This window comes from Laccaria bicolor, genomic scaffold, assembly GCF_000143565.1.
Source record: "Laccaria bicolor S238N-H82 LACBIscaffold_2 genomic scaffold, whole genome shotgun sequence".
NCBI classification, from domain to species: Eukaryota; Fungi; Basidiomycota; class Agaricomycetes; order Agaricales; family Hydnangiaceae; genus Laccaria; species Laccaria bicolor.
The window spans coordinates 569,248-592,953 of NW_001889873.1; the positions used below are offsets into that span (position 1 = coordinate 569,248).

General features: G+C 48.9%; 7 protein-coding genes across 7 annotated transcripts; 2 read left to right on the plus strand and 5 right to left on the minus strand.

Annotated features, from left to right (window-relative positions):
• Positions 1-510: 510 nt before the first annotated feature.
• On the plus strand, positions 511-1,235 carry LACBIDRAFT_244253 (uncharacterized protein; the record flags this gene model as incomplete). The annotated part of the gene is made up of 4 exons (XM_001874449.1): positions 511-554; positions 609-769; positions 836-981; positions 1,041-1,235. Coding segments are annotated over 4 exons (546 nt in total), but the record flags the coding sequence as incomplete, so codon positions are not given.
• Positions 1,236-1,480: 245 nt separating this feature from the next.
• On the minus strand, positions 1,481-2,351 carry LACBIDRAFT_305134 (uncharacterized protein; the record flags this gene model as incomplete). The annotated part of the gene is made up of 4 exons (XM_001875013.1): positions 1,481-1,747; positions 1,798-2,012; positions 2,067-2,275; positions 2,332-2,351. 4 exons carry the CDS (start codon positions 2,349-2,351, stop codon positions 1,481-1,483), a joined length of 711 nt encoding a protein of 236 aa, XP_001875048.1.
• A 3,521-nt stretch (positions 2,352-5,872) lies between these two features.
• Positions 5,873-10,862, plus strand: LACBIDRAFT_321597 (uncharacterized protein; the record flags this gene model as incomplete). Its single annotated transcript, XM_001874450.1, has 3 exons — positions 5,873-6,506; positions 6,573-9,915; positions 9,986-10,862. The coding sequence occupies 3 exons, from the start codon at positions 5,873-5,875 to the stop codon at positions 10,860-10,862; spliced, it is 4,854 nt and encodes a 1,617-aa protein (XP_001874485.1).
• A 1,939-nt stretch (positions 10,863-12,801) lies between these two features.
• On the minus strand, positions 12,802-14,207 carry LACBIDRAFT_187907 (glycosyltransferase family 2 protein). Its single transcript, XM_001875014.1, has 4 exons — positions 14,152-14,207; positions 14,011-14,092; positions 13,282-13,824; positions 12,802-13,225 (listed from the first exon to the last, which is right to left on the minus strand). The coding sequence occupies exons 2-4, from the start codon at positions 14,074-14,076 to the stop codon at positions 12,869-12,871; spliced, it is 966 nt and encodes a 321-aa protein (XP_001875049.1). The 5' UTR covers positions 14,077-14,092; positions 14,152-14,207; the 3' UTR covers positions 12,802-12,868.
• A 599-nt stretch (positions 14,208-14,806) lies between these two features.
• LACBIDRAFT_319284 (uncharacterized protein) lies at positions 14,807-16,134 on the minus strand (the record flags this gene model as incomplete). The annotated part of the gene is made up of 6 exons (XM_001875015.1): positions 14,807-14,961; positions 15,020-15,256; positions 15,307-15,612; positions 15,664-15,793; positions 15,842-15,949; positions 16,009-16,134. The coding sequence occupies 6 exons, from the start codon at positions 16,132-16,134 to the stop codon at positions 14,807-14,809; spliced, it is 1,062 nt and encodes a 353-aa protein (XP_001875050.1).
• A 1,588-nt stretch (positions 16,135-17,722) lies between these two features.
• On the minus strand, positions 17,723-18,541 carry LACBIDRAFT_321600 (uncharacterized protein; the record flags this gene model as incomplete). The annotated part of the gene is made up of 3 exons (XM_001875016.1): positions 17,723-17,863; positions 18,323-18,390; positions 18,424-18,541. The coding sequence occupies 3 exons, from the start codon at positions 18,539-18,541 to the stop codon at positions 17,723-17,725; spliced, it is 327 nt and encodes a 108-aa protein (XP_001875051.1).
• Positions 18,542-22,237: 3,696 nt separating this feature from the next.
• On the minus strand, positions 22,238-23,276 carry LACBIDRAFT_244290 (uncharacterized protein; the record flags this gene model as incomplete). Its single annotated transcript, XM_001875017.1, has 4 exons — positions 22,238-22,541; positions 22,592-22,715; positions 22,778-23,167; positions 23,228-23,276. 4 exons carry the CDS (start codon positions 23,274-23,276, stop codon positions 22,238-22,240), a joined length of 867 nt encoding a protein of 288 aa, XP_001875052.1.
• Positions 23,277-23,706: the final 430 nt, after the last annotated feature.

Sequence of the window (23,706 nt, forward strand, 5' to 3'; positions counted from 1 at the left end):
GTTGTAATGGGCCTAGGGTTATCTTTGGGTACTTACTCGCGTTAGTTGAGACTCTAGAGCAGTTTCAGCGTTAAGTTACGGATGAGTGAATAGCGTTTCGTTTTGGTTTACATTTCTGTGAAATGTGAATACGTTCATGCTAGCTGTGTGCCTTGGAAGCAGCATTGGCATTGGCTGGTCATTCAAGTTCTCCGGAAGGTCGAAATATTCGCAAAACCAACCCAGGAAATTACGGCCTGTTGCACGCGGCTGAAATAGCTGGGGAGATTGACGAAACATTGAGTAAGGGAGTCGACACAAGGAGGAATCGTTGTCGGAGAAAAGGGTTCCAGTGAAAATCCCAGTGAAATATAGCGCCGCTACGTTAGGTGCAAGCCATCGGATGCGCGAAACACTACTGTCAGGCATGTGACGTAATGGCACTCTCTACCCAGACCACAACAACCGGTATGTTCTCCATGTTTGCATTCCTGAGATGCCGTTTTCCTTACCATTTTCTTGTTCATCGTAGGCTTCTTATTGCCTTCCATACACTCGGCACCCCCATTCTTTACGTGAGATCTCACATTCGGCCTTACCTCGCGTCGTAGCTAATCCACAGATCTTAGCCAACAACCAAACCCCGCAACTCAATCCATCGCCACAGAACAATGGATACGCTTGATCTTGACCTACGCTCGACATAGGAAGCTTTTCGTACTTCGAGTTGAAGACACTGAAACCGTGGGTAGTGATTGGGTCGAGATCTTGCGGAATGAACCAATAAATCGTTTGTGCTATTCTTTGTTTTCGCTGGTTATGCAAGTGGCCTTGATCTCTTCTTTTTGTAAACCAGGGAAAGTCTTGCCGTCGCATCTGTCAAGCATCTTGGAGGCTATGGTGGCAAAGAACGTTGCTGCGTATGACCCTCCGAAGCAAACACGATCGGTCTTGCTGTATTGGCGCTTGCCGGAGGAGTGGGCAGATGTCCTTCACGAATGGGTATAACTTTACTTTCATCTGTTATCACAGTAACTAGGTTTTGATACTCCTCATGCCAGGCGACATCAACAGGACAGCTGAACACGATTTTGACCTTTTACGATATCACCGACCCGCCGGTCGAATCACCGTTGTCGAACATTCCAGTACCACTCCTCCGCAAAGCAATTGCCATACTCGTCAAATCTGGACGTGCTCAGTTGATTGGTGTGGCTGACGGCGAGGGTGTTCGCTTTTTCACTCCCTCCAAGTAACGTTTTCATGGGGAACAAGTCACTATTTTTGTCGTACTTATTGTATACCAACATATTTCTTTCCACCCATATGTATCGAAGCGATGATTAAAAATGCAATTACACATATGAATTGACATGAACTGTAGTACAAAAGTCTGGAGTGGCCGTCATTAACCACTCTCTCAAATCGATCGTGTGGCATAATCCTCCGAATAGCGTACGGGCGCGGTCTTTTGAAAGGAACCCGGGGATCCCTTCGCCTACTAGACTGTCCGAGTAGAAGCTGCAGCACTTCGAACATCGAACGTGGAGTCAGGCTTCGAAGTCATGATACTTCGGGTGAACGAATCTGAAAACTGGGTCAACTCCAGCGGCGTAGGTGGCAGCGTCAACGACGGTCTCCGTCCGATATCGGTACTGTGTATTTCAGTCGTACGCCGTCGTGGTTGGGGCAGCTCGTCAGGATGAAAAATCTTGTAGATGTAGCTGATGACCACCAGGAAATTACACACGATCAAAGCAATCGAAGCCTAACGCAAGGGTTAGTAGAGACTTTGATGAGACAGATGAAGGATATCACCTCTAAACAAGCCGACAGGGCCAGAAGTTCACTACGCGCCGGGTTCCAACTTGCAGGTGCCAATGTGAACAAGGTTGTTCCTGTTGACGAGATGGTCGTGAACACGCTTGATGCGAACCCACTCAATATCAGACATCGTCTTGGACGAGAGAGCCGTGTTTCTCTGAATGCGTAGAGCGGAGCACCCACCAAAAGAACGTCACTTGAGAGAGAAGCTGGTGATGCATTCAGACATGGCACTCAAAAAGGGGTAGGTCATGCGTACTGACCAACAAACCCAGCAATGTGCATAGGGGAGGTGAGGGACGACTCGGCTGAAGAAAAGGACGTCCATGATGATTTCTGCGAGGATATTACGGAGAGTTCGAGAATGGCGGTGCAGCCAAACAAAATGGCCATCCCTATTGCGAAACGGCGGAATGGTTCATTTGGAGCGAAGATCCTTGCGAATGCAAGTGCGAGACTCGTTCGACTTGTCCTGGAATAACAAAAACGTCAGGAACCTTGTTGATGTCCACAAATGTTGGAACTTACCATACGACCCAGGTAAACATGAATGTACCAATCAAATACCTTACGAGTTGTGCAGGCGGAGTTTGCGTTGGGGAATCTTGAAGAGGTTCGTTTAGTCGCCACTTGACCTCACCTCAATGAAGACGGACCAAGGTCTGCTTTGCTCATCCACAGAACGATCACCAACGCAATGTCGGGTATGAGGGCCGAAAAAGCTATCCAGTCATCCCACCACAGGTAGTATCTTCGTCGACGGTGGTGTAACCTGAGCAACGTCAGAGTTATGGCAAAGAAATGCGAGATCGTCAGGAGAACTAATGTTTTTTTCCTTTTAATTAACGAAGAGTATGACGGAGGAATTCGCGTAAAACGTACCATAGAGAACCGTACGTACTCTTCCACTAAGTTTCATTGACTTTGGACGTTGGGGGCAGATAGAACGTTGAAAACGGAGTTGGATCGCCCCTCAGTCCATTTTACCAAACCGACCCTATTTCTCGGAGAAATGTGATCGCCCCCATCAAAGATACTTGGCATCGTGATATATAAATGTCATCCGGGGTTCAAGAGCCGCTCCATGACATTTATGAAGAAATGAGGCTTCTTAGGGCTTCTTCCAGGGGATGCCAGAAAGATGGATTTGACGCAGCCCGTGTCATCCGAGTCGTGTAACGATTGCTTGCTAAATGTTCTCACTAATTAGTATGACCCATTATAACGCCACGAGCCTCGAGGTGCTTTCTGAAGGCCGCGCTCGTAAAGTGGATGTTGGGATGGCTGCAGCATCAACGTGGCAACGCGTAGATTTGTTTTTATTGAGCTCTTGCTAAGGGCACGGTCAGTACATTCAGGATCTGGTTTGATGACATGACATACTTGGGTGGGGCACTCCCCTTATTCAAAGGCCATGATGGTATAGAACAAGAAAGTTCTCGAGCTCCAGTCACCGTTCACGACCTTGGTTGACCGTTGTTCAATATTATTTGCACGTGTTAATTTTGGATTAAGTAGTCCTCATTCTAACATCAATCTCGACGCCCCTGCACTCAGTTCAACCGCGGCTTGTTTCGTTCCATATACGGTCAAAAGGACGGCTCGCTGTAGTAGAGCCTTCTGATAACTCTGTGATAAAAGATGGTACGTCCCCGCGAGTCTTTACTTTCATACAGCTCAATCTTATACCAAGCAGCGCAAGAGGCATCGGATCCTCGTAATCTCCCGTAGGAGTCCCTTCGCCATTTCTACATCTGGCTAGTCTCGTCGAATAAAAAAAAAATACAACCTTCTGGCGTGTTCGTTCCCCGAGCCCGGCTCCTCCGAAAACGAAAGGTGTTTCCTAAAACCTACCAAGCGGTGAAAAGTTGGCTTTCGTGTTGGAGAGGACAAAGGACTCAGCCAGCCCATGATTCCTTGCTAGTTTTGACTTCGTCAAGCCTGATGCACACTTGACTCCAGTCCTTTCTGGTTACGGCGAATTCCCGGCGGAGGATGATACTTTCGTACCGCGAGCAAAAGATTGCCTTTCGCTGAAGCTCCCCCGTCTTCAGGTTGTGACCCTCATGTCAAGCTGACCTCATGCCAATCGATTTCTGAAGGACTTGGGACTTGGAGTGAATGGCATTGTATAAAGCTGTGGGGGGGAGCTCTTGTGAGTTTTTGAAATTGTAGCAAGCGCCTAATCTGGCCGTTTTTTCTTCTCTTCTTTCCCTTCGCAACCTCCTGCATCAGACTAGTCCCGTCGAACAAGAAACTATAGCCTCTGGCGTGTTTCAAACAAAAGACGCTGGTTTTCTATGATACTTCCAGCCCGGTGCCTCCGAAAACGAACCGTCTTTTCCAGAACCTACCGAGCAGTGAAAAGTTGGCTTTCGTGTGGAGCAGGATAAACGACCCAGCCAGTCCCTGCATCGCTTGCTGGTTTCAACTCTGTGAAGCCTGATATGCATACGGCTTGCTTCCGTGAATCCATTCTTGCGGCGAAGAAATAATGCTCAAAGTGATCGAGTGACTCTTGGAGGACCCATGTTATTTCCCCTTCCCTTGTGTCGAGGTTTGTGGAGATGGACACGGGTTGATCAAGGTGCGTACGGACACTCGCTGAACTAACATATTCCAAAGTCTAACCTAACGACGTAGGATATGCCCTCCCATATGCAGCTGGTAGCCTGCCCCGAGCACGCACATTCTAGAAGCATCGTCCTGCGAACTTTGAAGACTTTTTTTTTTTTTTTTTTTCTGGTTACGGAGGATGATGCTGGGAAAAGACTCGGCCCTGCTACTCCTTGAAAAGGTTGGAGCTTGCCCTTTCCCTGTAACTATTCATGTCTTCACGTTGCGAGTCTCATGACGTCGAAGCTGGTGACCATCGAATTTTAGAGGACTTGGACTTTGTTTATCGAAGAAGGAGAAGGAACGGTGGGCGAGCTCTGTGAGTTATTGAAACTGTATTAAATGCTTAATCTGTCCGTTTTTCGCTCTCTTCTTCTCGTCCATACCAGGTCCATACTGGAGATAGGTTCAAGTCAAAGTCAAAGTTCGTGTGATTTGCATTTTATGAACGAAGAATCTCTACTTTTCGAGTTTTTTGTTGAATGTTACGGTGCACAGAGTAAGTAATTCGAATGAATACCATTAGAATGCAATGGACTGTGATGACCTCGAAATGGACCTCGTTCAGCAAATACCTTGAATTCGGTCTAGAAACTCCAGGGATATACATCTTGCCTTACGTGCATAACTAAGTAACGAAGGCTGTTCATATTTCAGAGGTTCCTCGCTTCATAAACTCAAACGACTCTTCAATCTGTGAGGCGGACGCTTCTTCACCGTCGTTGTCTACATCTTCTAAACCAGGCTCTGGCCATTCGGACTCTTCTGGTACAGAGGGGGAAAGTAAGGGACCCATCACGCGGCCGGGGCTGAGACCTGCTGAGACGGGACCCGTAGAGAATCGATATATAATGGCGGTGAGGCGTGCCAAAAGACGTCAGCCTGTCGACAAGTTGGATAGGTTCGGTACATCCCCCCAACTGATGAATGCAGGGAAATTTGGGAGATTGTTTACACCTAAGATTGAGATATAAGTGCATATTCCTTGAGTTGGGGAGTGGGAAACGCACCACTAAGTACGGCTACCCACGAAGTCGAACCGAACTCGAGGAGGATGTGGGGGACGGCGGAGATGCCTGGAGGAAGTAGCAACCAGGGATTACGCATGATTGTCGTTGATCCTTCAGGTTGTGCAGGGACACGATACGTTGAGTTCAATGTTGGTTAAACCCGATATCACCTTGATGACGACCAGCAGTTGAACTGGTTGGGGTTTGAGGCGTGGAGAGGATAAATGGGCGTTGAGCGTGTCAATGAAAGACCAATTGGGTATCCGTTATCGAAGTGCACAGTTGTTGTATAGAGATGTTATATTTTGCGATGGATCTGTTCCACGTGTTTTGTAGATCTTGGATCGATCGCCAAGATTGAATTAGATCATAATTCTATTTTGACACGATACTAGAACCGTCGTGCCTGCCTTTGCTCTCTACACCCACATCATCCAAAAAAAATGAACGTAGCAGCTCTCTTGCAAGACTCCCCCTCTGAAGATTCAAATAACCGTCGTCGTCCTATTCAACAACAAGACAACTGGCCCCCTTACGATCGCCGACAATCTCAATGGTCCTCCTCTTCAGCACCGTACATCCGCACAGATCAGCCACATCCACCCACACCACCACCACCAGCAGCAGCACCACCCCCCTTCTCAACCGTCGACGCTCGCACAGGGTCAAACAATGTCACTCAACGTCCATCTCCGCCGAACCCTCCGAACCTACCCCGGAGCAGCGCCGCCCCTTTTCCTCCTCCGGACTCGTTATCACCACGAACAAGACAAAGGCATCCCTCGCCCGTCATCACGTCCACAACAACCCCACGTCACGTTCACGACAACACAACATCTCCAGCCATGGCCTCGCTTCGCTGCCCCATCGAGACCCCGATCACCCCCGGTTCCTGGCATCATCATCACCCGGGGTCCTCCTCGTCCATCGTTGGAGACAGTCGCATTCAACAACAACTCGACTCTCGTATTCAACTAGACCCTCGTCTTGTTGATCGCACCACTACGCCCATGGACTGGCCGGAGAGAGATAGGAGAAAACAGACGGCGCTTGCTGGGCCTGGTACGGGTGCTCCTGGTATGTTTCGATTTTACTCTCACCATTCCATCAAATTCATTTTTTTCTTCTTCTCTCTTGAACTAGATGATATCCCACTTAAACCTCCACCACCTCCTTCACAACCCCAACCATCTCGACAAGTCCGGAAAACCGATCCACTAGACGAATACAGAGACGAAAAACGACACATTGAGCGCGATCAACAACGAGCAAGGGGTGAGAGGGAGAGGGAACAACGAGATAGAGATAGAGATAGAGAGGACATGGATATCATTCGCGCAGTTGCTTCTGAACGACAACAACAGCAACAACATAGACCTTCCTTACCCGTCGACTATAGGGGTCTTTCTCCTCCTCCACCTCAAGGCAGCATAAGTGGTCCAGGACAGAGAGGCGCTACCCCTGCTGCTGCTGAACTTTTGGTCCTCAAGCACGGTGCGGATCGGACGTACCCACCCAGCATGGATACCAGGCACGGTCCTCCCCCGCCTTTGTCTGCTGGTAGCGACAGGGAAAGAGAGCGTCCTATGCACATGGCTCGTCCGGGACCACCACCTCCTCCTCCTCCACATCATCTTCACCTGGGTCCTCCTGGGATGCATCCTCGTGAACGAGAGAGGGAGCATATCGTGCAGCAGCAGAGGGAACGAGATAGGGCTCGCGATTTGCGGGAGCGGGAGATGTCTGACAGACGTGAGCTCGACAGAGGACGCGAGCTTGATAGAGGACGTGATCTTGACAGAGGGCGTGAGCTTGACAGAGGACGCGAGTTGTCGGACAGAGGACGCGAACTGCCAGACAGGGACAGAGTACGCGAACGCGAATTGTCAGACAGGGATCGGGAACAACACATGCGTGAAAGAGAACGAGAATATCAGACCCAGCAGCAAGACTTTCCGCTTCACCCGCGTGACCGTGACCGTGAACGAGACCGGGAGCGAGAGCGAGAGAGGGATCATCATCCACACACACACCGGGATCGTGAGCACCAAAGGGAGCGCGAACAGCATGCGTACCGTGAAAGGGAACAAGTCCACATGCAACAACGCGACAAGGAGAGAGAGCAGCATGTCCTTCAGCGCCAGTCGAGTCCTCCCCCTCCTCATCCACATCCCCAGCAATATCAGCAGCAGCGCCAGTCGAGTCCTCCGCACCCAAGACAAGCGAGTCCGCACAATTCGCTTGTACATCCTAGTCCAAGGGCGCATGTGCATCAGCGGCCGGGTAGTCCTCCTCGTGTGCATGTGCATCAGAGGCCGGGTAGTCCTCGTAGACCACCCAGCCCTCGCGCTCATCAACGACCACTTAGTCCTCGTAGACCACCCAGCCCAAGTCCTCGCGCTCATCAACGCCATCCAAGCCCACGCCGCCCACCAAGTCCTCACGCCCAAAGACAATCAAGTAATCCACCACTTGTTCCTCCAGCTGTTCCTCCGCCACCGCAACAGCAGTTCCAGACACGCTTCCACACGCAGTTCGTCACTGGCCTGTCGAGGGTGTCTTCGCCTGTCCCTGTCCCTGGCCCTGGGATGGGCGGTGGGATTGGGATGGGGATTATGGTTGGGGATGGTGTGAAGAGGGATGTTAAACGGGGTGCTGGGGACCACGAACGTGAAAGGGAGAGAGAAAAGAAGGGGTCACTAAGCCTAAGCCGGAGTGGTGGTGGTGGAAGGGAACGTGAGAGGGAGAGGGAACGGGAAAGGGAACGGGATATGTATGCTGCTGCTTTGGGAGCAGGAGCAGGAGGGAGGAAAGTGGATGTTGACGCGCACCAGCACCACCAGCAGCATGAGCGGCAAGCTCATAGACCCGGACATGGGCATCATCACCATGTACATCATCATCATCACCAACATCACCACCACCACCAGCCGCAGAATCATAATCAACAACAGCCCCATCACACGCATCGTAATGAAGAAGATGTTGAGATGCTTGATGGGGATGGGTGGCATGAGGCACAGGAGGCGCAAGAAGAAGAGGAGGAGGAGGTGATGGTGGGTGAGGATGCGCCAAAGGCGAGGGTGAAGGTTGATTTGGGGACCTTTGTGTATCCCCGTGTTCCGTTTCCTTATTTCTTTGATTTGGGATCTGGGTTGTTGGTGAGGGATAAGGAGGACGATAGCAAGGATGTGGAGATGGAGGTGGTGCAAGAGAAGGTTGAGAAAAGTGGGAATGGGAATGGGAATAATGGAGAGGAGGGTGAGATTCGGGAGGTGAAAGACAAAGAGAAAGACAACGAGAAAGAAAAAGAGAAAGATAAGGTGAAGGAGGAGGTGGTTACTGAGAAGATGGAGGGATGGGAGCCTGAGCCTGAGAAGCCCGAGGAAGGGAAGAAAGAGTTAGCTCAAGACGAACAATACACCGTCGACGTGGAAACGCGCGCGACAATCATCATACCGTGCGGTCATATACCCCTCGAAAAGCCCACGCGCCCACGAATATGGGGTGGAGGTCTTACCGGACCCACGCGCCGTAAATCCACGTCGAGGAGGAGGCGTAGTTCGTCCAGGAGACGGAGTTCTGGGAAGACTAGCAATAACAAGCCTCCCTTCGAAGTGCCCTTGCCCTCTTCCTCCTCCTCCTCCTCCAAACGTCCCAGACGGATATACACGGACGACTCTGATTTATTCCTCTGTGCGGTGCACGCTGGCTGGGTAACATGGAGTGGAGCTGCGAAAGCCCGGAAGATGGGAAGGGATATGAGGGTTGATGTTAGGGTGTTGAGGTGTACGGGTGTTGGGGTGGGTAGTATTTTCGCTGCTGGTGGTGGTGCTGGTGATGATGATGGGGCACTGAGTATTGTGAAGGAGGAGGTTGTGGGGAGGTTTATTGCTGGGTGGGGGGAGAGGTGTACGAGGGTTTGTGGGAGGAGGGGGTTGCTTCGTAAAGAAGAGGAGGAGGACGCGTTGAATCAAGAGCAGGAGGGGGAGGATGATGTTCCTGAGAATGATGGTCGTGGATTGGCTAGTGCTGCGTGGGGTAGTGGACATGATGGGAGTGCTATTGAGATTGTTGGTGTTGAGTTTGTGGAGGTGAATACTTCAGCTGAACTTCATCGTCTTTCTTCCTCTTACTTTTTCTTTCAGAAGGGAACTGCACGCACCTCCCCCAATCTAGGTCGGCGAAATCGCTCTCAACGTCTTTTAGAGTACACTGAACGACGAGCGAGCATTTTGGGCGTACCCTGTGCGCGCCTTGCAAGCAGGAAGAGGAGGAGAGGAGGAGGAGGATGCTGGGATAGTTGGCCTCTGCGACGGCTGCCTAATGCCACGGTTTTGGATGTTATTCCTGAAGTTGAGGAGGAGGAGGAAGAGGAAGATGATCACGTTGCGAGGAGGTTGACGAACTGGAAGGAGGAGTGTGAGTTGATGAGTAGGATGAATATGGTGTTTGCTGTGGGTATTACGGGTGATATGAGGATTGGGTATGCACTTTTTTTTCTTTTTTACTCAAGGCATTTTGATGATGATGGCTTTTTTTTCTGCCTTCTACAGATATAAATATGTTCCTTCTCTCATCAAGGAGATCTTATTCCCTTCGCCTCAACCATCTCCTCCACCACGTAAACGTCGAAGAATAGAAGACCCTGACGCGGGCTCTAGTCCCGACAACAACAACACCAACGAATTACAAAGGTCACTCATCCTCGAAACTGTGAAAGAGAGCTACCTTCTTTCGCCTAGCGTAGACTCTACCGAAGGGGGCCGCAAATACGACATTTGTTTGATTTTGGAAAAGGAAGTTGTGGTTGAGGTGGATCCGGTTCTTGTTGTTGATGGAGAGCATTCGGTGGTGGTTGTGGATGATGTTGTTATGGGAGACGTTGTGCCCGTGCAAGGGCTAGCTGCGCAGACGGAATCAACGACGCTTGAAGGTCAGCCCACAGAGGCAATCTCAAGTTCGGGCTCTGCGATGGATACCAAGGCTGAGGATGTCAACTCTAAAACTGAAACCCCCTCCAATACCGTCGAACCACCGGAAGATAGTCAACCCTTGGATATCGGTGACACTTCTCCTCATTCTACAGAGTCATCTCCACACCCGCCAGCTACACTTCCCAAAGTGTCGACTGACGACGTCCCCGGCACCTCATCAGTTCCTGAAGATCATCCACCACTGCCTCCACCTACCACCGCCTCTGATAGCTCGATAGTCCCAAGTACTAAAGAGAACGAAAAGGTCACACCACCACCACCACCACCACCACCACATCAGCCAGTTCAGGTTCTGCAACGGAATCTCACAGAGTCCATGTTCCGCTTCACTTGGGAGGGCGTGAAGATTGTTGAACGGTCAAGTGATGACGGGCCCGTGGAGACGGAGTGGGCGATCCAAGTTGTCAATTGGAAGTGGGCACCTGCTTTGCGGTGAAGGGGTGAAACCATGTTAACTTATTTATTTGCATACATACCTTCTTGCTCGAGTTACTAATTGCGTGTTACTTATACTTATTGAACATAGCTTTTCCTGCGAATCTAACAAGTTGGAATTTTGAGATAAACCATTTACTTTGCTTTGTGTTGAGATTAGGATTGTGCGTCCAACGTACGTGTATCACTGACAACTTTGAATCGATATTTGGATGCGTCGAGGTAAAGGACCTCATAAATGTAACGAGCGATCCGCGATGATGAGCGTGGAGGATGTTATTATATACTGGTGATATACGAAGTCCCAAACTATTATTTTTTGTTGTTATTAAACTGCTCTCAGATCAACGTGAGCCGCGAGATAGCGCGCGCTAGTAAGCCTCAGTCAACTAAAAGTTTTGTCTCCAAAGCGGGGCCATTATTGCCCGCTGTCTAATTCCGTGAATTCGCTACTATTGTGCAAATCCACTCCTGTCAATCGTTTGGAGATTCCCCGCCGTATTATGAGGTCGATGTGACTGTAAGAAAGATCCGATGGCTTCCATTGGGGCCAAGACTCCTCAATGCCAGTATTGTACAAAAGAAACCAGGCCGTCAGCTTGGCTTCAGCTTGAATATTGCACGACGGTTAAACTCGAAGCAAACGAAACCGGCCCTCTAGCCCTGCAATCATAATGTAGTCGAAAAGCAGCAGAAAGGGAAAGACAGAGGAGTCCATCTCTTCGGAGTTGACAAAAACCAAATGAATCGACATCACAGGGTGTTGTGAACTCGGGTCATCAGTTGCTTCGGATTTGCCGACACTGCATGTGCCGCCGGGCGGCATTGTGCTCCCTATATGCATCACATTGTCCTCTAGACAGTCGAGGGTAAATTGGTGCTCTGTTTTAGCATGCCGAGGCCAAAGACTGAGCCTTTTCTTAATCACGGACAAAAGATGATTGAATGTGGATCCTAAAGTGACATCCACACAGTTGAGCCTCAACTCCCGCAGAGGAGGATAGGTGATGTTATTCATCAATGCCATGCAATCGCGGAAATCGCCGTCTATGGCCAAGCATGAGAGGTTGGGAAGATGTGGGTTGGGAAGAGGACATGTTGGAAACGGGCCTGAAATAGCCTTTTCAATAATGAGCCAGCATAAGAATGGCATGTTTTCCAAAATACTGAGCCAGCCATCGATCGTTGGTGCCCCAAAGGCAACGCTTGCGACTGAGAGCTCCCTGAGGTTCGAAAGAGTAGGTGGAGGGAGATCGACAAGACAATAACGGAGATGAAGTCGGCGCAAACAAGGAGCGTCGTCGGAGAAAAGGGTTCCAGCAAATATCTTCGTATTACTGATGATGAGATGGATCCGGAAATATTCAAGGCTTGGGGCTCGACTTTGCAAAATGCCTTCACAAATTACCTGCCAAGCTGCCTGTGAGTCCAGCGACATATTGACAGTCTTGATCCTCTGGGCATGGCACATTACACGATTCAGAGCAGAGAGCTTGGGATACACGAGTTGTCCAGTCTCGCAGGCTTGACCTAATTCGAGGGTTGTTTGACGAGATCGCTGGAGAACTTTGTCAATCCAAAAAAGGGGTTCTTCGATAGCATGATGTATAATCCGACCCCAAAGTGTAGAATACCCCAGCGCGACTTCACGCCACCTTTGGCAAACTTGAGATGAATACCTCGTTGTCAGCCCGGGATCGTGATGTTTTCTCCACTCTTGTGAACTTTCATCCCAGAGCCGCTCAACTGGACTGTTCGTATTGAGCAGAAAAATATATGCAAGAATCTCATCTGGAATTCTGAAAATGAGGGGGAAAACTGTGTCGGCACTCATTTGTTCGTAGTGAGTCAAAGGAGAAAGGACAGAGTGATTCAGAAACATATATATATAAATAACTTGTAGGGGGTGTTCCGGGGGCAGACGCCAGCTGAGGTCGCAAAAATATCAATTTGAATGTGCATTTAGATGGCCGGGTATACGGTTCTAAGTAATACAACGACAGTCTATCAGTCCGATTTCATCTTCGTTGGCGAAGCTGTCCATCGTCCGAGAAGGTGGTTAGCCCTCACAATAAGCAGGTCCCTCAACATCTGCACAGATGCTGTGACGACATTCAACTTGCTCCCTGCCACTTCATGCCACTCTATTGGCACCTCAGACACCGGAATACGGAGCTGTTTGGCTAGAAGCAGGAGCTCCACATCAAATATCCATGTCGGCAGATGTTGGGCGGGAAATATCTGCTGAGCCGCTGATCGCGAGAATAGCTTGAAACCACATTGGGTGTCCCGGATATGACCCACGCCTACGATCCTCAAGACGGTGTGTAAACCATACATGAGCACGTTTCGGAGGAATGAGCGCTGGCGAAACGGTAGAGGTTAGTTTGTGCTATAGCATGGTTGGGGGTGAAACTAACCTTGACAACCGCCTCGGATTTCACTAGATGTGCCCTACTTCCAACGACCACGGCGGGTCCGTGGTTGGGAGCGATCTCATCCATGCTTTTCCATAGCAGCTCTAGGTCCTCCATCCGACTTGCACCATCCGCATCCGCCATCAAGAGGCGTTCGCCTCCGCCGTACAACATCCCGTGTCGAACGGCACCTCCCTTTCCAATGTTTCTCTCCAGGGTGACAACTTTGATGTCATATTTTGGGTATTTGGCTGCCAGTTTTAAGGCTGTGGACGAGGTACCGTCGTTTGACCCATCATCGACGACGAGAATTTCAAAAGTCCGCTTTGTCTTCAATGAGCTCAAGTGACCAATGGTGTCAGCCATCATCGCAGGAAGACGTTCGGTTTCATTGTACGCAGGAACTACAACCGTCAAATCAACCTTGCTTGGCTCGTCGAGTCGGGTGAGAGGTAGGGGTTTCGTCGATGAATGAGATCGGTACTTCTTTTCCGATTCATGGGTGATTATGGGGGGTGGTGACCAAATAATCAACAATGTATAAACCTGGAAGAGAAAGATCAAAATTTAAGCCTCGACGGGTTTGTGTATGGATAAAGGTTCAGTACAGGGGTGTGTACCCTGACCCAAGGATATCGTCGTTACCACGGCGCGTAACCCGAAGGTTGGCCCATAGCTCGAAGAACAAGGATGAAGGGAGTCATCATACAGATAGCCGGAAGATATACTCACCAATAAGACACCACTAGAGAGCACCAATATACCGATGCAAATGAGTGAGGGGTTCTGGTTATCCATGTTATGACCACCCGAGCTGTTGGTGGGAGTGTGAGCGGGAACGATGAGAGAACTCAGAGAAGTGGTTTTGCTTACAGCTCTCATGAACAAAGGAACGTTGAGTTGGAAAGAAGGGAGATAGAGGAGATCGGTAAAGCCTGGGTAAAGACTTCTGGCGGTAATTGACAACACATCTCTCAGCCTCCGTGGGAACTTGAACTTTTTTTTCCTTCCTGCAATTGACTTGCAATTGCTGAAGGGCCCTATTGTGGTACTACAGTTCGTTGACGGTTCGAGCACAGAAGAGCACACTTAGTTGATTCCCAGGTATCGAGTTGGGTTGTTCAAATTTAAGTAGCACAGTATTCTGGCAAAATTAACCAAAAAGTAAAGCAAACATGCAAGCCAACTTGAAGCCAACGAGTCTCTACTTCAAAACTTCACTCAGAAGTCGGAGGGTATGTCACCAATGATCGGGAAAAGCTTCCAAAGATTGAACGTACCTAGAGTGCGCTTTCATGTCCTTTGAAAAAAGCTGGCAAAAGGCGCAGTGGCCAACGGCTATAATAACAATAAATTGACAAAAGTTCTAACGTGGTAAGTACATAGCAATAATATGGCTAGGCTGGTGTAAGTGAAGGCAGGGGCCATTGTGATGAGTGAGGCTCACAAGGCAAGAAGTGACCATTACACTCGAGAAGAAAGGTATATTCAGCCAGCTTTCAGCCGGACAAAATACGACACAAATCATTCATACGTCTGCCATCGTCACATCACCATCCACCTCCACCTGATCGTACAACGCCTCTGCGGCTTGGCGAATTTTCTTGAGTTTTTCTCGCATCACCTTGATGGCTTCGGTTAACATTCTCTCCGGGGAGTATGCGCCTTCTGACTCGACGTTGACTTTGAACCAATAACTCAGTCTGAGAAGTTAAAGAGGAAGGGAGAAAAATGAACTCACAAAGGAAGAAATCTCGCACCCGGCTTAGTTCAACTGAGTCTTTAAATTCAGGATGCCGGAGGACCTCTCGGCTCACAGTGTCCTTGCGCACATTGTGTTCGTCGACGGAAACCTCCTTGGTTCGGGGATCAATTTTAATAACGCCAGGCGAGAAGCACTTCTGGAATTTCTCCCCTAAATGTGGGGGGATAGGCTTCTTGATTTTGATGTGCGGTAGTAGGCGGTAGGACGCAGTTGCTAACTCACAGAATGAAAAAGGCGTGTCAGACATGGAAGTGTTTGCTCACCGACGGGACAATACTTTGCATGATCCTTCCCGACACCCTTCATCGCATGCAGCTCCACATGAACATCCTGGCCTGGCCTTAATTTCGCTAAGACGATGTTGGGGTTCGTAGGCGCCGGGGGATTTCCCGCAAAGACTTCCTCTTGTTCTCCGGCTGGTTTCCAAACTAAATGTGATGAGAGGACCTCATGGTTGATGTACGACTCGTCGGGGTCGGTTGAGTCTTTCTTCGCCTTGGGGTTGCGTTCGCACGTGAGTTTAATCTCAAAGACGATGGTGTTGCGGTCGGTAGCTTGGTCGGCGGAAGCTAATGATGGATTGAGATGCGTGAAGGGCACAGTCAAAATTTTGCACATACTCTCTTTCATCACTATCAAGTCGGGATCTATGTTGAGTGGTATGAGGCCTAGTCGCTGTGACAAAACCTCGTCCACCACAACGGAGGTATTGTCCCAGACATAGACATTTTCTATGCACACCGTCGGGACCTTGAAAACTGTTAGCTCAACCATGGAAGTGTGTTCGAAAAAACTAACCTCGGCAATCATGATCCGTCGAAAAGCATTGGCAATCGAGGCATCCACACCGACGAGGTCAAAATCTATTGACAGATTCGAAAGTCGTTGAACTTTAACTTTCAAGTTCTACCTTGCGGAGAGGAACTTGGTTACTCGCTGAATTTTTGACAACGGCTGCGACGCACCTTTTTGAATTTTTCCAGGGACCATTCGTTGTCTTCATCTGGGTAGTGCCCAGGGTAGTCTGTGCTCGACACGTTTGTAACGCGCTCGCTTTGGATGCCCACGAGCCTGCGTGCATCGTATGACATGGCTAGACGTTGGCCTAGAGGTTGAAACAATTTTTTACATTTTTCTTCACACGATTTTACTGAGATGCTCCCTCAAAAAATCAAACAAGCTCCCCCGATTCTTAGCGTCGCAAACAACTTTCTATTCAGTACGAGCAGCGACCTTTGAGCCGCAAGTAAAGGGTTCTGGGAACCCGACCACCATCCTGACTCGGAGGCGCTCATGTCAAGACGGTGGATGTTAGATTGATCCCTGCACTTTGGAGTCGAACTATACGTTTCGACGACGACGCAATTCTTTAAGTTGTCAAACTGTTGCAACTTCCTCGTCAGAAGAGTCTTGAATTAGGTCAGGCCCCAAACTTGGGGGTCTCATAGCGGCATGCGCGTCAAATCACCCATCCTCAGTCATATAATGTGTCATGCTCAGAGGCTGAAGACCGTCAATATTTACGTGGATCGGGAGGTTTGGCGCTATGGAAATTTGCAAATCCAAGCCAAGCCCCAAACCTCGAATATTCCACCTCGCCACTTTCATCGAGAACGGCCCCCTCCTTTGATGATCACTGAAAACCTTTTCTCTGAGAACGCTCCGTGCTTGCGCCGACTCCATCTCTGCCACTGTCTCATCGTCCTCTCCTCATCTTCCCTTTCGAACCTCACAGAGCTCTCTCTGGAATATATTCCCTTTGACGCGCCAGCATTCGATGCCTGGCCCAGTATTATGGGAAATATGCCATTCCTATGGTGACTCGCTATTATGAGGGCGATCTCTGGGCTGCTTACAGGCCCTTTACCACCCCATGTTTTCCCAAGCTCTCATGCCCATTGATAATCCTCTGGAATGCATCACATGATCTGTCTCCATTGACAGGGTTGAGGCTAAGATGCTCAAATGTCACTGTAGGACCTGCATTAGAGCTACTCTCGTCCATGATCGAGAAAAGGCTCGATTTTTGGCTAAAGCAGATCACTACTTCAAATTCAACTGTATAGATGACGCATTATTGATAGGAAACTCATTTCATCGTGGCGGTGAATGGAGCGTCCAGCAAATCAGAAGAGGTTTCTGACGTTTCAAAAGATCCTGTTATAGAACTTCCAGGAATTGGATTTCCTCGTCCTTCCACATTCTGTTAGCAATCTCTTTTGCCTTGTATCTTGGATGCAACCAACGACTGAACGCTTGTTTGACCGACTTCTGGAAACCTTTGGCCCTTTCTGCAACCCCCCCAACCAGTGAAAGGATTCAAAGGAAGCGCGCCATCGATAAATTGTCTCCCGTCATCGCAAACACCTATCTATTGGGACTTGATTCTGATCTGGGCGAAGTATTAGCTTTCGATAGCTTCGTTTCGTATGTCCAACGCCTCCAGCGACAATCAAGCCATCCAATATCACTAATGCCTATGTTAAACGTACACAACGGGGACGGCGAATTTTCCCAAAGCCCATTCGTGGTCTCTCCGACATTGGATTCATGCATAACGTAATTTGGGCTTTCACATATGATTTTCAGACAACTGATGAGTGAAATTTCCCAAACGTCAGGATTGCGTCAGGAGGTCGAAGTGCCAGATTTTATTTATTTTTTATTACTACAGCGCAATCATGATCCGACGTGGCACACAGCGAGAGAGGGGGAGATTTTCCAAACAGATGGAGTATTGACAAGTAAGATGAATGGGGTGGGTTTATCACGATACTCGCAATTGAGTAGTGTTTTGCCACCCGCTTCAGTATACCAGTGCTAAATTCAGCAAGTAGGATTCACATCACAGCATTTTTTTCTCTGAGAAGCGCTTTCTTTTGTATTCAGTGATTTCAAAACGTGAGGTTTTCCATGCGTACTTCAGGGAATCAAGTGAATCACAAAAAACCTCTCAGATTTCGCTACTCTGTAAGTACATTGATAACACAGGAGCCCAGTTTTTCGGCTGTCAAAGGTTTTTTACTTATTTCAATCGGTTCAGTCAAGGCAAGAATTGGGTTTGTACATGCCCCTTACTTTTGGACTATTTCGGTGCAACCTAGCAATAAATGAGGCAATTGCCAGGCGCGGGCGAATACTGAAGAGTTTCGGATGCTTGTAGGTTCACACTACTCACACTCCCCGAACGATAAATACCACCCTCCAACCAGTTCACTTGCAATACCCATAAGCCGGAATGCAGCAATGCTTAAACTCGTCCGCCTGAGCAGGGCCCACTGCATTACACCAGTTGCTTTGCGTCAACCCAAACCAAGAGCCTCCTTCTTTGATACCCTCGCCCGTGACTCTCACACAGCACACATCTGAAGAAAACTTACTCCAGATGTCTATGCCCCAAAAGCCGTGCTCCTTCATATAGCACCCGCACCAGAGTGCGGAAGATCCGTTGATCAAGGCGGAGAGAGCGATGAGGGTAGCGACCCCGAAGGCCTTCATGCTGTTCTAGTGTATATGACACAAGTAGGAATTTATTAGCGGGGGTAGCGCCTGTTGCGGTAGGAAGGAATACTCACCAGTTGGATTAACTGCACTGAGTTGGAGTTCGACAATGCACATTCTGCTTTTTATACATCTATAACCTGCCGGATGAGGCTAGCAGATGGGAAATTTTCCAACGACCCCTTTTGACATTGGAATGGTTGAAGCGAGGAATAATCAGACAGGATGAATATTCCAAAGGCTTTGGAAGAGAAGTACTTATCTACAGTATGTGGTCTTCCTTCTAGGCCGAACTAACGGGGAACCGAAGAGGCTGTCTTTCTGGCAGAACGAACTTCTATCCCAATGAATATGATGGTAAACCTCTTCAATGATGCACCCCATCCAAATTACAATTAGACCTGCAATAGCAAATATAGTTGCTTTGGGGTGTACAATTGTGCCTATACGCAAACATTTGACACAGGTATGAGAGGTGGAATGCAAGTTGAATGGAGAGGTGTTACCAGAGACCCTTGAGCTCAACATCCTGGCGAACAACGGCTTTGGAGTGAATGGTGAACTTGTCGCGTCTGAATGAGATGTTAGCACTAAGAGTGGTGAAAGGGGTTGCAACCGTGACATCGGTGGCATTCCTTCACTTCGATGAAGGCAGGGAAAGAAAATTTTGCACGTGCAGGTCGTCGCGTTTGGGTTCGACAGAACAGTCGGGGAGACGGGGACGGGTCCGAGTCTACGCGATCACATCGACCTCATACGACGAGGAATCTTCAAGCGATTGACAGGGGTGGATTTGCGCGACGGTAGCGAGTTCCCGGAATGAGACGGCGGGTGGTAATAGCACCGCTTCAGAGACAAAAGTTTTATTTAAATGAGGCTTATAGATCTCGCGAAGGCTCACGTTGATTTGAGAGCGGCAGAACAAAAATTAATAAGGCCTAGGATGGACGGGTGTTGTTTGGTGGATGTCTCTAAAGCTTCAAGACACAATGAATTCGTGCGAAGAGGCTGCACCCCGAGTGCAAGGTAAACTTGCCCTATTATACAATGTAAATGCTATACTACGAAATCAACTACGACACCACCATGTCCCTCTGCACCAAATCAGGGTAATGACAACTGTGGCAAATCCAATCGGTGCAAAGACCGTTTTGCATGGTCCGATACTTCTCGCTGCGGGAAAGGAAATAAAAGGCGGGGGAGAATTGGGTATGGCACACCACACATTCAGGATCTGACGAGGTATGCTCTTGTGTAATTAGTGGGATATGATCGCTGCGAACGTTGAGGATAGAGTCTAAACGTCGAGCTTTGCGCAGGAGTGCGTGGGCTTGACCAACAGGAGCCTGTTTGTACGCTTGACAGTATACTTGTAGCGCAGTCTATAGCCAACAATGTTTAAGAAAGTTGGGTTTGCTAGAGCCTTTCTGCTTACCTCGCCACCTTCATTTGTCTCACAAATGTCGTAGATGTCGCGTTTACTGTGATCGTGCTCCTTGCAGGACACGATGGCGTTCATGCAGCCCGACTCGCCCTTGAAGGTTGTGATGATAGTGGTATCTCTGCGACTGCTCTTGACCTACATGCCATGTGAATATCATCATTGCACTTTGAAGCAGGGAAATCAAGCGTACTGGTTGGATCTCAAACCCAAACTTATGCCCTTGCTTCCATGCGCAGGAAGCATGGAACTCCTTGCTGCAATCGTTGCAGCGTATAACAGCACCCTCAGGTTCGCTGCACAGACAACATTTCTGTGGTTTCGTGCTAGGTGAGCTGCATTTGTGTCAAGTATCGTTAAAATACTCACAGTTGTCCATCGATGTCGAGGCACCGTATTCAGGCCTTCGACTAGACGAAGACGTGAGGCGTCCGTAAAAGTGATCTCCGGGGTAAACACAGAGCATAATATATGGGCCCAGCCCTGCCCTTCCGTAGGTTTGCAGGCTCGTAAGAACGTATCTGATGGAGGCCAAGGTTTCTTGGTCCTGTCCTCGCGCCCAGCTCGAGGACATAGTAGACAATCGGGGTTCTATCGTGTGTCAAAATCAAATCACGAGAGAGGAACGGCGTACTTACAACGGATGATTCTAAACTTTCTTCATTCTCGCACAGCTCACAGACCCAGGATTCTACATTGGCAGGATCAACGATAGCGCCACAGCAACCTGTTGTTGTTGTAAACAGACGCTGACATGAAGGTCTTCGTGAATCCTCACCTGCATGCACCCGAAGTTGACACTGTTTGCACTTCAGAACCTTGCCTATAGGACCGTTCTTCATGCAAGTTAGGCATCTTATCTGCGGCGCTGTCGTTGTTGGTGGGGGTGTTGACTGTGCAGATGCCGTTGTCTATTAAGGAAAGTATTGGTGTCGTCTCACTTCAGAATGGCATCAACTTACCCTCGCCTTCTTCGCAGAAGGTCCTGCTAATGGAGTACCTTCGCGCTTCTCTATGCCACCTCTTGACTTGGAAGTCGGCAGAGACTCTTCTCGAACCGGTCGGACATTCAAATCCGCGTATTTCCTCCAATTTGTGCCACATGTTTCGCAGAGAGTGCTCGTGGGCAGCCCTTTAGGCGCTTTCCACCATACGTTTGATTCCCGTGTCCTGCAAGCCCCACAGCTTGGAGTTTTTGAAGGTTGGGATACAATGGACCCTTCGTCATCGGAGAGGCCCACGCGTTGGCCATCATTGGCCTCAGCAGCGCTCATATATTGCTTTCTGATTGGTTTGGGAGGGACCCCCGCAGTCCTGATTCTTTGGTTCTCCTCCCCAAGTTTAGAGCTAATCGGAGCATTTCAATAAAAAACGTGGAACAAGATAAAAGGTCGCACCTTTTCCAATGACCGTAAAACCTCACAACCTCAGGCATGGATCGTGATACAACTTCATCTCTGACAGCGCGAAGTTCGGCGCCATGAAGCTGAATAGCATCTTCAAAGGCCACGACTTCGTCCCTAGTCCACGGCTCATCGATGTACGATACCTTTTCGACCGTGGTGAACAACCCTTTATCGTCTTTGACCCACTTCCAAACAAAATCAGGACAAGTTTAATAAGTTCAACCGGAAATTTACCTTGACGGTGCTCTTCGGCGACTTCATATTCACCGAATTAAATGAACGGGCGACAATGGCGGCATCAGAGAACCGACGTATGACCTCCGTTAACCAATCGACATTATGTCTTAGCTCCGCGTCATCTGTCAGGCCACGCATGCATTCTTCGACTGTGACAAGCTCAGCTGGGAATTCTTCGTTTTGTGTGGCTCCGCTTACCTTCAGCAACTAAACCAAGCAGGCGTAAACACATAAGTCAGCAAAAAATTCAAGGTTTTTGCGCACCTTCTGATTCTGTCAAGGTGTTGATGAGGCCGAACGTTTCCACTGTTCTGTCATCTCCCCTCTCCTCGTCTGCGCAACATTAAAGGAGAGAATAGGATTGACGAAGGACACACACCTGCGGGAGGGATATCAGGATTAGGTCCTAGTGGTACGGTCGCCTGGAACTTGGGACCCTGGCGTGTGGCAGTTCGAGGAAAGATCAAATCCTCAGGATCTTGAGTTGCCCATCAGACAATTCCAACCCCTTGGTTCTTGAGAGACACTTACCAAGGGTGTCTTCCGCAACAGTGTGTTGACTTGCAAAGAAACCATTGTTCATTAGACCGATGATAAGTAGGTGTTATCTCACCCGAAATAACGAAATGGCCACAGATTGAAATGCTTGACGGGCAAGTTCTCCTGCTTCTCTGCTAGAGACCGATCTTTTCGTGGACGTCCACGACCCCTTGGAGCGGGTAGGTTGGACTTCGGCTTTGGGGGCACTGGAGTGGGATGTCGAATTTCGTGGCTGTCGACCTCTTGCTCATGTTTTCTTGAACATGGGGCGCAAGTCCACCCATAACCTCGAGATGGTTTGGCCATGAGGGGAGGTTGCACGCAGCGCATGTGAAAGTATCGTTTACAGCGGTCACATTGGACGGTATCCGGACTGGATACGTTCGTTATCGTTTTCTCAAGAGATATTGGCGGGTGACCTACCTTGGGCACCATCCTTGACAGCTGTCACATAAACGGACGTGATCGGTCAGGTCTGGTATGACCTCTTTCTCCGCGACGACATACTCGTAGCGAGAAATGAGGACATCTCGAATCGAGTCGGGAACTTTAGAAATATCATGAGAAATAATAAAATTCAAACATATCTACCCAAAAAGAGTAACTTACGATTCCGAACATTCTGAGATGGTATAACTTCGAATTCCTTTTTGATGTAAGGATCGAAAAGACGATTGAAGTAAAATCTATCAGGACGTTTCTTCCAGCCAGACAAGTCGGAAATTTTGTCTCGATGGACCACGTGGCACTTGGCGCGAAGTTGATTGATGTCGCATACTTCCGAATATATCGCAGCGAGAAGGAGGCGAGAATCTGCCACAGGTCGGTCACTCACATCGCTGGGTCGATAATACCAGGCGAGTCGAACACGAGTGTACAGGTAATTTTTGCCCTCCTCGCCTTTTGGTGCATCAGCAGGTGGCAAGAATTGCATAATGCGCGCCACTGAGTAAGGCGTGCCGTCCCGTGTGTCCCAACTGGGCGAACAGTAAACATGGTCTGCAAAAATGGTTAGAACTCTCCCCTGTATTGTGGAGTGCAGTTAAATTGAATTTCTACCATTGACTTTGACTTGATCGCCATTTTTGAGATAAACGGGGAAAGACATCAGGTCTGAGCTGAGCTCGAAATCCGAGATGAACCCTCCAAAAAATAAAGAAGAAGCACAAATATGAGAACAAGCGAGTAGGACCAAAATTAATCGGCCACAATATTTGAAATGGGGGCTGTAAAGGGCCGGAGGAGATGGAGAGGTTGATTTCGGGGAGGAGGTGTGAAGGGGGAAACAAGAGGTGTAAATTCACACTCCGACGTCGACGACTCATCAACAGACACACCACTTTGGCAAGCCAAAAACGGTGAACATGATTTCATGACCCGTTTCAGCGTTTCTTGAACTTAATTATATAACGAGCTGCTCTCGGATTTGGGTATCGAACGGTACATCTGCAGACCAACGATCAAAACGTCACAGCGTGATGAGTCCCTGGTACATGTAACATAGGCAAGTTCTAGTTTAGGTGGATGGAGCGCAATCT